General features: G+C 43.3%; 1 protein-coding gene across 1 annotated transcript in view; it reads right to left on the bottom strand.

Annotated features, from left to right (window-relative positions):
- The window catches only part of WDFY2 (WD repeat and FYVE domain containing 2), a 69426-nt gene extending 58014 nt beyond the window's left edge, over positions 1-11412 (bottom strand). Inside the window, exon 1 of the mRNA XM_009319943.1 lies at positions 11302-11412. Within this exon, the coding sequence (XP_009318218.1) occupies positions 11302-11354 (53 nt within the window). The 5' untranslated portion in view covers positions 11355-11412. The remainder of the gene's footprint in view (positions 1-11301) is intronic.
- Between the last annotated feature and the right edge of the window lie 6 nt (positions 11413-11418).

An 11418-nucleotide genomic window follows, 5' to 3' on the forward strand; every position in this document is an offset into this window, starting at 1 on the left:
GGCGAAAGGACAAGAGGAAATGGCCTCAAGTTGCGCCAGGGGAGGTTTAGATTGGACGTGAGGAAAAATTTCTTTACTGGAAGAGTGGTTAGACATTGGACCAGGCTGCCCAGGGAAGTGGTTGAGTCCCCATCCCTGGAAGTCTTTAAAAGACGTGTAGATGAGGCGCTTAGGGACATGGTTTAGTGGGCATGGTGGTGTTGGGTTGACAGATGGACTCGATGATCTTAGAGGTCTTTTTCAACCTTAATGATTCTATGATCTGCCGCTGCGTTGCAGCTCAGGCTGCTGCAGGACTTCAAGCATCACAGCAGGCTCTCCAAATTTTTATGTGCTTTTGCTTTTTGGCTACAAATAAACCTAGCGACAACAGGAATCAGAGTGTGAACCTGAAGCTTCAGTAAGTGTTTGTATGAGACTGAACTGATATCCATGGTGAAGTCCAGCAGGATCATTTACTAGTTGATATTTTGAGAGCATGAAGATGGATTCATCTATTCCCACTGATTTACTGGCAGTTGCAGAAGTTAGCAAGAAGAGATTTGTTTATGAAGTCTGATTCATTTCCTGAAGGGAAGAGAGCGCGCTCTTCAGAAATAGATTAGTGCCTATATATTGTGTAACCAACCCCTGCTACGTAACACTCTATGCCAAGTACAGTGGTCTACCACCCATCAGAGTTGATATGCTTAAACTAACTCCTTCCCCTGCTTTCTCCTGGCTGAAGAAATCCAGCATATGTCCCCTCTTAGCTGTCAATGGCAATTAATGCAGTCTCAAAAACTCCTATTACTCCTGACTTCAGATGCAACACAACCTAGAAAACATGAGGTAATATCAGACAGGCTTTCGCTTGTCAGACAGTGCTAAAAGCCTCAGCTGCTAAGGCAGCACACAGACTGGCCCAGGCAAGGCTTTGGTAGACCCCACATGCACTTTTGGAGCTTAATTATAGTTATTCTGACTGAATGGGACATAAAATAGGACTCAGTGGAACAGAATAAAATGCATCATTTCACTGCAACAAAAAGTATCAACTTCTTAATTCCAGTCATTATATAACTTTAGTCTGGGCCTAAGGTACGATAAAGCCAAACATGTCGATTTTGACTTGACAGATACATTATCTTCTCACCCTCCTCCCTCAGCACAATTAGTACTGAACCAGCTTTAGTCCTCTCTTCCCCATGTTAGTACTACTGCACTACCCTACTTCAACCTCTAGTTTTTAGCACAGGCAGAAGCAGATACTGATAAAGTAAACCATTACCATGCCACATTAAAAGCATAGAGACCGTTCATCTCTAGAAGCCAAACACAGGGCTCTTCAGCAAAGGTCCTTCCACCTCCCCTTGAGCTCCTGGCTGGCAGAAAGCAGGCTACACTGAGGCTGCTGCCTGACCAAGGACTCCTGTGCCACAGGAGTTTGAAGCAATGGGGCCAACAGGACAGGAGCAGGCACAAGGGCTGTATGCCTGACGTTGGAGAACAGCACAGGCATGAACTTTCCTACTGGACTTCCAGTACTTGCACAAGTGCAATAAGCCTTTGACAACAGCTTATTGCTGGCAGAGCTGCTGAAAGAGACATCGAAGCAAAGGGATGATTTGTAAGTCCAGCCAAGGCAACATGTAGAGGATCTCCCCTGCCATCAGAATGCTGCAGCTGTCTTTAGTCAACCCTGCATGCAGTAGAAGCTAGGCTGGACCACAGGCTATGTCCTTACCATCAAAGCAGAAAGCATCTCTGGAAATTCTACTCTCATTCTATCCCATGCACACGGTGCTGCAAAACATGAGGCCTTCGCAATGTCAATTTGAACCACTCATTGGATGACTCCATAGCCCACGTTTGCTCTAGCAAAACAGAGCTGAGAGGGGGGACAGAATTTCCCTGTATAAAATGGGAAAACAGGCATGGAGTAGGGAAATAAGAAGATACAGCTTAATAACACTCACGATCAAGAAGAAAATATGTAAAGTAAGGATAATTCAGCACATAAGCAAAATGAGTGCAAACTAGTTACAAATAAAATGTAAGCCATCATTTACAGTTTCACAGCACAGATTCCTAAAGTTTCCAACATACATAAAAGGGGCAAAATACTTAATGAGGACCTGTCTCTTAAAAGGGATTACATTACATGGTTGTCTGAGATAAGGGGCAATTGTATGAAATGAAGAGGCAATCCCTTCTGGATCTTTGTGTAATAAACCGGCCCAGAAACATGCGTATAGGCAAATACCTTACAGAATATTGAGTTCAACACTTGACCTTGCAGTGTCAGCTGACATCTGCAAGGAAGCAAACCTCAGTGTAGATGTTCTCACATCCAAGTCAGAGGAGACACCTATAAGATAAGCTTTGCTGTACTGCTTCAGAAAGGCTAAACAGCGACAAGAAGGAAAGCATCACAACAGACTAATTTTCAGTGCTCTCCTGCTTCATCTTATCTTGCATCACAATAAACCTGCTGGATTTCCTCTTTCAGTCACTGCCTATATGTTTTTTATTCCAAGCCACAGATAAGCTAAATAGTGTGGAAGTCAAAGACTGTTGGTACCTATATATCTAAATCTTGAAACCTTTGTACCAGGAGGATATGTACCACTCCTCTGAACCAACACCACAAACCTCTCTTATCTCCCATCCTCTAGCATGCATTAGCTTGCATAAATGTGATTATATTTTCACTATACCTTACTACCTTTTAAGCTAAAGTAAAAGCTTTAGCACCAACTCATGATTAGACCTTACTAGAGCTTAAAAAAAAAAAAAAGCTCTTTACTTTAAGACCCTGAAGTACTCCAAAGGGCAGATGCACCACCTGCTTAAGAATACAATTAAGCCTTTATTTGCTATTATAAGTGAATTCAAAGCCAAAGGTAAATTTACCAAACTTGCACTCATTGCTGGAGGTGCAAAATCTCATTATCTGTCACATTCTAAACACAGGCAAGGATCTTCTCTCCGTATCCCTTCAAGACAGGGCACTGTATTTGCTCTATCACCTGAATCCAGATAATTCAACGTGGTGGCAAAATAGGCCAAATCACATTAGGACAGCCTTTTCTCAGATTTCTCTCCGCGGGACTCAACTCCTAAGGAAACTGCTATTACAGACTTGTAAAGGTCAAAAGCATTGCCTTCTGGGGCTGATCGATCACTACCATTATTTCAAAAACCTGCTAAGAACACTGATCTTTTACCGCACAGTAAGAGGGAACGGTACAGGATTTGGAGAATAAAAGACAACATTAGATCAAACTTCTCTGTAAACTTGGCAGCAGAACAGCAGTGCTCTTCTACCCAGAACTGTGCTTTGGCATTGCCTTCGATTCAGTGCTCAAAACCTTAAGAGTTCCCTGAAAAACTTAATTTAAGTGGTGAATACACTTGGTATGACAAGCAAAGCCCATATGTTCAAAGTCTGGCCAAGGTTAGTTACACAACACTATTTCCTGCAGCCTGACTAACAGAAAAATTAAAACACCACTTTTTTTAACCCAGCCTCCACAACTGTTCTCCCTCTTATGAGGATGAAGGCTATATTTTATCTATCTAAAAATTCAGCACAGTCTAATTTGCAAAATTAATTACCTGCTTTCTGATAGCCAAATATCCATTTTGGCCGTTATTTATGCCCAGTTTCAAGCCATCAGGCACGCAGGCTGTGACATACGAAGAACCCTGAGAGATGCATATGGTTTCATGATTATGTAAAGCTCCCTCCCTGGAGGGCTGCCTGGTAAACTTGCCCTCTCCTGCTTCTCCTTTCACAAAACTGTCCTTTTTGTTCTCCAGACTTGCTCCAGCTACTCGCCCAACCTGTTTGCTGGGGTACTTGCCATTACCGTGTGGATGTTTGTTTTATAGTTTTCCCAGTTACTGCATTTCATACTTCACCTCACAAAAGTATGAAGAAGGAAGTTTTATTTCCTCTTTCCTAAAACGACCCATGCAGGACAAGGCTCTGCTGAACAGGATGCACCCCACTGCGTGTGGCTATTCTCAGCACCCCACGGCTGCGACTCTCGTCCCCTCCGACAGTGCCCCATCCCAGCCTGCCGCATCCTGCGGCACCACGGCTGCATCTATCACTCCCTCACACCATATGCAGAAGGGAAACAGCTGTGGTTTTTCTTGCTCCTATCTTTGCAACAGACTATGCTAGGGACTACTGCAATTCTCATCGAATCCTGGGCAAATACATGTGGATACTGGCAGAGTTTTATATAAAACCACTCGCATTTGACAGGTTTGTGACGGAAGCACCGTGAGCAAGGCAATTAAACGTGGCTTCTGGGGTGCTTTTATGAGAACGGCCTTCCAACGTCTGAGAGGTTACGGGGCACAGAACAGAGCGATATACAGAAGATACTTGTGCAAATGCCAGTTGCTCTCCTTACAGCATTGTGCATCATTTATGAAGTTTTTAGAGCTCCCGAGCACAGAAGCAGCGTGTGCCTGCATTACGCCCTCCCATTTTCTCTTTCCCATTTGTTCCCTGAGCCACCAAGTATATTCTGACTTCTCTTAAGACTGTTACAAGCAACATTTTACAAAACTTGTGCCACTTTCAAGCAGTTCTCTTGCATGTATTATCACATAGCTGAAAGATGTTGCTGGGAAACCTGTCCACAGATCACTGTCTGCAGATACCATACAGGAACCAGTGCAGCTGGAGAGAGGGAAAGGAAAAACAAAGTCTGCCTCAATAACCAAAATCCTATAAGGTAGGTCAAACAAGCTACTGACATATTTCTATTGTGCTACAACTTCACATGCTATTTGAGACCTTCAGTCTGCTAAGTGACCCTCAATAAAAGACCAGTCTTACTCAACTAGCCTGGTAGCTTCAAAACCGTTGCAACTCCTTTGTCTGACACTGTAGCATCACTGCCTCCTCTAGCCATTTTTAGCTTTAAGGAGAAAAAACAAGAAGTTTCCTGCAACAGTACATTTTTAGCTATATGCCGACTCTGTACTGCACATACTCCATAACCAGCATTTGTTTTTCTTCCAGGGGCCGCAGGGCACACACAGAGGGGGCATTGTGCAGTCCCCTCTCAGTGAGGAGCGTTGTTCAGCTGCAGAACTGGAGAGACTGCAGGGGAAGGTCACCAAGCCTGACAGATACGAGACACGCTGATGAGAGATCCAGTCTCTATGTAAGCAGATGCCAGTGAAATTAAGACGGGGTCAGGGAAGACAAGAAGAAAAACGAGAACTGGTTAATATGGGAGGTGGATGCACCATCCTGAAACTTGCTGCAACTCAAGAGCATTGTTCAGCAACTGGTGGAAAAAGAGGCTACCATAAGGCAAATGGAAGGTGTATTAAGTAGCTGTTCTTATTCCAAATAAAGCTTGCAAGATAAGATACATGCATCTACACCTTTTATATAAAAAAATAATCTCTAAAACAGAGAGGCGAGTAAAAAACACTCATCTCTGACTCTAAATGCTCAAGCACCTAATGTTCTGCTCTGTTTTGATGCCTAATTGCGCTGCTGAAACTGGGTCCGTACAAGTCATGGTCCAAGCCACGTCATATCACATTTTTGCAGCTGCCACCTTGCAGGTAAGACATGAACTTAACACAACTGCAGGAGTTGCAGCAATTTGTGCATTGACCTACATGAGCTAGCAGTTGCAGGATAGCTCAAATCAGAAAGACAAGACTAAATGCTAGTGCTTTAAATCTTTAACTGACACCAAGTACTCAGTGGAGAGCATCGTAAGGGAAGGGATATACAAACTTTGGCAAACTTCAACAAGTCATCTCCTGGTGGCACAAAGTGCCACAAAAAAAAAAAAAAACAACATTGCAAGGTCTCCTACAAGTTAGTAAGTAGAGGTTATCATCCCCAACAAGTACTTAGCAAAACATTTTATGTGCTAGTCCCAGGATTTTGGCATCTCAACAGGATACACGTTAGTCAAATTAGGAACAGTTACTTTTCAACATCTGCAACAATTTCTGATTCCAAGAGCTTTTGGACCTCCTGTCTCCTCTTAAACCTCTTGCCAGCATCCACTTCTTTCACTCACACAGCCAGCACTAACCTCCACCCTGAGCTTTATTCCAAACACAGTCACCAAGTTGCAACATCCAATTAGTTTAAAAAAAAAAAAATCAGAGCAAAGAAGTTACATCTACAGCAATAGGTCTCTTACGAACTTTTGCACTGTTAATGTAGAGTTCCTGTATTTCCTCTCAACAATTTTATTGGTGACTGATGTTTTTATCAAAATTTAAAGAACCTCCAAGGCAGGGACAAGTCTTTTTACACCTGCGAAGAACATCCACGCCTTCTGCACTGCTTAAACTACTGCTCATGCTGCAATAACCTGGGTGTGAAACCTACAGGTTTGGACTGAGAAACATACACAAGCAGCCAGCATCAAAATCAGTTCTCACACCACCTGCACTTCTGCTATGAACCAACAGCCACACACAAAACAGAGTGGCCGTCAGTGACGTAACCCTGTGTTTAGATGAGAATTACAAACCTGTATTGCAACCATAGCTCTGCAAAGCAATTGCTCTCTACCACTCCACCACAGGAGAAAGGAAACCCAGAGAGTTTACCCAGGGTCTGCAGTTCCTTGCGTCCTGCCTGGATGCAGCACCAAGTGAAGAGTCCAACCTTTCCATCAGAGGTATTTCACAGGCATGAACTATAATGCTATATGCTTTATGCCCTGGATCTGGACAAGAAAACCACAAGGAGCAAAAGATTGCTTTTGACATATTTAAGGGTGGAAAGATCACACTTCTCCATGCTAGAAGGCAGGTCAGCAGAATGCCAAAGACAACCCCCACATTTCTTGTCACATGCACATTCCCATTCCTAGTTCACCATTAGTTTAGCAAAGTCAAGATTTCATCTACACAAGACAAGACGGTCATTCATTTTTTGTACCCCCTAAAAAACTAGCTAGTTAGCATACCCAGAAGACAAGCCTTGGACAACAGCTTAAGTGCACATCTGCATTTAAAAACCTCTTAAGTACACATCTGCATTTAAAAACCTCAAACTGTAAACCAAACCTAACAATACAAGCTCTGCACAGTTTTCTCTATGTGAGATGAAGACACTAATATGAACGTACATGACAAACAGTCTGGGCTCACTGTTTATACAGCAATCCATACAAAGAACCTGAGACATCTCAGTTCAAAAGGAACTTAAGATGATACAAGGCAGTGGAGAAGACAAAGGTCTCTGTACTTAAAAAAAAAAATAAAATAATCCTACGGCATAAATATTTTTCTCCTAGGTTTTGTCACTGTCTAGGAAACTAGAATGCCTGTTTTTTAAAAAGAAAGGATTTTGACAATTTTCAGTTGACTATGAAAGCTTTTACTTCCTGTGAAAACTTTAAGGAGAACAGTTCTTGACTGCAATACCTACATTTCCAAGGTCTGTAGCATGGAATAGAGCACAGAACTCCCACCCAAAAGAAGGCACAGACCAGAGTTCATAATTATCAGGAAAGCTGCCTACACCAGCACATGTCTAAGATTTCCTCACCTACAATAAACTAGTGGAAAAAAAGATGGCTAGTGGCAAACCGCAGGTTTACCACGATGACACCTAGCCCCCTCCTGCCAGTCTTGCATGGTGACACACGATCAGCACATCGGACACTGAATTAGCACTCATGTCACTAGCAGGCTCTTGAGAAACACAGAAGTGTGCCAACACCAAGCAGAACTGCTTGCACTGAAAGCTGGGTGAGTCAGTGCACCTCTCCCACCGCATACCCATGCTCAGGTAAAATTAATGACACTAAATCTTCTTTGGAGCATGGACTTAGATATGTCTGAACTTGACACGCCAGTGACCTACTTTTCAGACGTGCCCAACACCCACACCTCCCTCTGAAGGCAACAAAAGTCAAGGATGCCTAGCAATTTTGAAATGGTAGCACATGCTTTTAACACACAGGAAGCTGATGACAACTTAGGGCCATCTGTGCACATTAGGAAAATCCCACTTTAGCTTCATGTGTAGCACCTAGGGCATTCAATGCTGTAGATCACTCAAGACTCTACACCTTTGGGTATGTGTGTCTGTCAATTCCACCCGTTTGCTGGCATGGATGAAAGCTAATAATTTCTTTCTTATAGCCCTCCTGCATCAGATTTATTCATTATTGCATAACAAATGCTGCCACTCCTTTAACTCTCACCTGCCTATACAGGTGCATCCCTTTTCCTTAGAAGGAAAACACAAAATAAAATTACATCTTATCCCTCCCAATACACACCAGTTGTACTGTAAAGACATACAGGCTCAGTCTATTTTGCCCTAGTAAGGAATCAGCCAAATTAACTAAGATTTGGACACAATCCACATCGTTCAACTAACATGACTGACTAGGATTCAGAAGAGAAAATATGTAGAGCATAGAGGTGATGCACACTGAAAAGAAGCTCCAGCCTTGCAGGTTATGTAAAGTTTAGATAATCTAGTTAAATATGTAAACTCCCCCTGAGATTCCTTCTTTCCCCCTCTATGCAATTCTTTATGAGGAATAACCACACTCTCTATTATAACTTAGCTTTTATTTTATTTCTTAAAATACGTGCATGTATGTGCTACAAATACAGTGATTCAGGGCTATATAATACATGACTATGTCTGCAAGCTATAGCTGAAACCACTTCCGTGTCTTTTAAAACCAGATAAAACCACTGGTGCCATAGAAAATAGAGAGTAGAGACCAAGCTCCTGCTTTGAATGGTTTACGGATATAGAGACATATCATGCACTAAAAAAAACCTTTAAAAGGGTACCTAGTTGTTGTGTATGTTAAGACTACTAGCAACTTCAACAATGATATGTTCAGCCATTAACCAGCGAGCCAATGGAGAACTCCCTCCTCTTTGTCTCCAGAAGACCCATCCTCCCCAGCCTGAAGCAAGTGCTGGAGATGACAAGTCGTTCCAGCTGAAGCTCTCTGCAAAAGTTTCAGGGCATTTCTCTCATATGAGCAGTACATATCACAGGTTGGGAAACACGGCCAAAACTCACTCATTTAGCTAACAAGTAAAGAGACAGATAACATCTCCATAACCGTCCTTTACAGTTTCCAGGAATCTCTAAAAGCCCTCCACATTCCAAGGCCATTAAACAACCACGTCAACACTAACACTAGAAGGCAGGTCCAAACAGGATAAGGTACCTTAAGGATCTGCACAAGCCTAATCATAAGCCACAGGTATTGAAAGTCCGGTAAACTATGCTTCCACCCCAGGTATCCCAAAACCTCCAAGTTTGACTCCCAACCTGCTATTCTTTTCAAATAAGTTTTAGACTCTGAACCTTTTAATTACAATAAAAATGCTAATGCAGGTGGAAAATGAAAGAAAAAGCCATCAATCAATGTCTTCATGCCTAAAGAAATAAAAGGCATGATCGTTGCTTATAGTGTCTCAAAGACACTGCAAACCAGCCCCACAACCAGGCAAATTAGCTGGTTAGTGCCTTGAAATAAAAAATAGCCTGGGAACCTCCAGACTTACTACAGTATTTTAATGTCCGTAGAGCTATCCTGTATCGCCAGCAAAACTTTAGACATCTATCAGCACATCTAGCAGCAGATTTCTTTGCCCAGTTTCATCAGCAAGCAGGACCTAACTGACCTACACCAGGTGTTTGCTCTGGGATGGGAAGGAAAAGGGATGGTGCTCATGAACTAGCGAGTTTCTTAGTGGGAAACCCCTGGTTTCTGCTTCACCACCTGTTTCTTGAACCTGACATCTCAGTTATTAGAGAAGCAAAGATCTCTGATCAATCCCTTTCTCTACATAGAAATATCAACTTGGAGCATCAACCTATTCTCAACAACTCATACATGCTAAAACAGCAGAAGGTACTTATTTTTTCTAAGGTGGGGGGGAGAGGCAGAGATTGAGACAGACACCTATCAAGAGCAAATGAATTTCGGGAATACTTTCTTACAGATAAAAAGAATTGGCCAAGTAAGCCTAACAAGCTACATTGCGCCAAAACATACTCAAGCTTTATTCAGCTTCACAATAAATACATAAAAAATGTAAAGACAATAAAATCATGAGCACGTAGCAATGTAAAACTCTGCTTAAAGACCCTTTGACAGTGTACTTGTTTGATGTAGCTCAGTTTCTCTTGCTATGAGGCATGAGAGTTCACTTGGAGACCACAGCTTAGATGAACCTAAATGATCTTAAATTTGCACATATTTGACAACTAGCTGAAAACTAACTTACAGTGAGGACAAGGACAAGATAAAAGAAATACTGATAGTTTTTCAGAAAGCTAGCAGAGACATAAAAGCAGACGTTCAACAGGATAACAGGCATCCAAGAGAAACAGTCCACCAAAAAAACCCTTGAGAATCAAAACATATTCACACACTGGTCAACATTTGTCTTTCAGGCTGGGGACACAGGTTACACCATGCACCCGAGTTGCAAAGAAACTCTGCTTAAAATATTTATGGACTCCGCAAGAAAAATAAGCTCCTATTTTTATGGCAGGCACCTTCAGGATGTAGTTTTGAAGCTCCAGCTGCAGGGCTGAATTAAGTTTGAGCTCTTTCAGAAGAGACAGAGCTGCCTCTGGGCAGCCTCAGACCCCGCACAGCCCAGCTAAATGGCCTGAACACATTCTCCTCTTTGGCAGCTTTACAACACAGGATTAACTCCAAGATCTTATCACTGATACATGGTATTTTTAAACAATTACCAAGAAACGTTTGGAGAGGGGAAACGGGAACCAAAACTACTGTTTTAGCCAATGCCACCGCAATCTTTAGGCAAGGTCAAAGATCTCCACAGCCTCCCCGGCAATCCTTGTGATGAAGGGGATCTCAAATTCCATTTTAACTATGTGAAGAAAAGTCACTCAAGTCCTGCAAGCTTCGGTAGCACCCCAGCCCACTCACTGCCCTGACCCACATGGCAGTGGAGGAGAAGACAAACACCAAGCTGAAGACCCCTGCCTCAAGCTCCTTCCCCTCCAGGACCAGATGCGGCTGCCTAAAGCAATGTCCCCATACTGGACCACAGCAACCCACTGAGGCTTTCCTGGACTCCTGCAGTGGAGTCTACAGTCACAGCAGTGATGGTGGTGGTGGTCCATCATCAGCATCACTCACCAGTACCACCACTCGTCGGTGATGGTGGTGGTGGTAGACCACCACCGCAGGACCCGCCGCAGGGGTCACATCACACCGACGAGTGATGGTGGAGGTGACAGACTATCGCCACGGCCCCACAGGACCTGTGGACGCCCGCTCCCGGTACCTGTCCTCGGAGACGCTGATGACCCCATCCTCCTTGGGCACTATCGCTGCCATGTTCACCACCTCCTGCGAGCCCTCCACTTTGTTGAGCAGGAGGGGCTTGCGAGTCAGCGCCTTG

The sequence above is a fragment of the Pygoscelis adeliae genome, unplaced genomic scaffold, assembly GCF_000699105.1.
Source record: "Pygoscelis adeliae isolate BGI_AS28 unplaced genomic scaffold, ASM69910v1 Scaffold32, whole genome shotgun sequence".
Lineage (NCBI taxonomy): Eukaryota > Metazoa > Chordata > Aves > Sphenisciformes > Spheniscidae > Pygoscelis > Pygoscelis adeliae.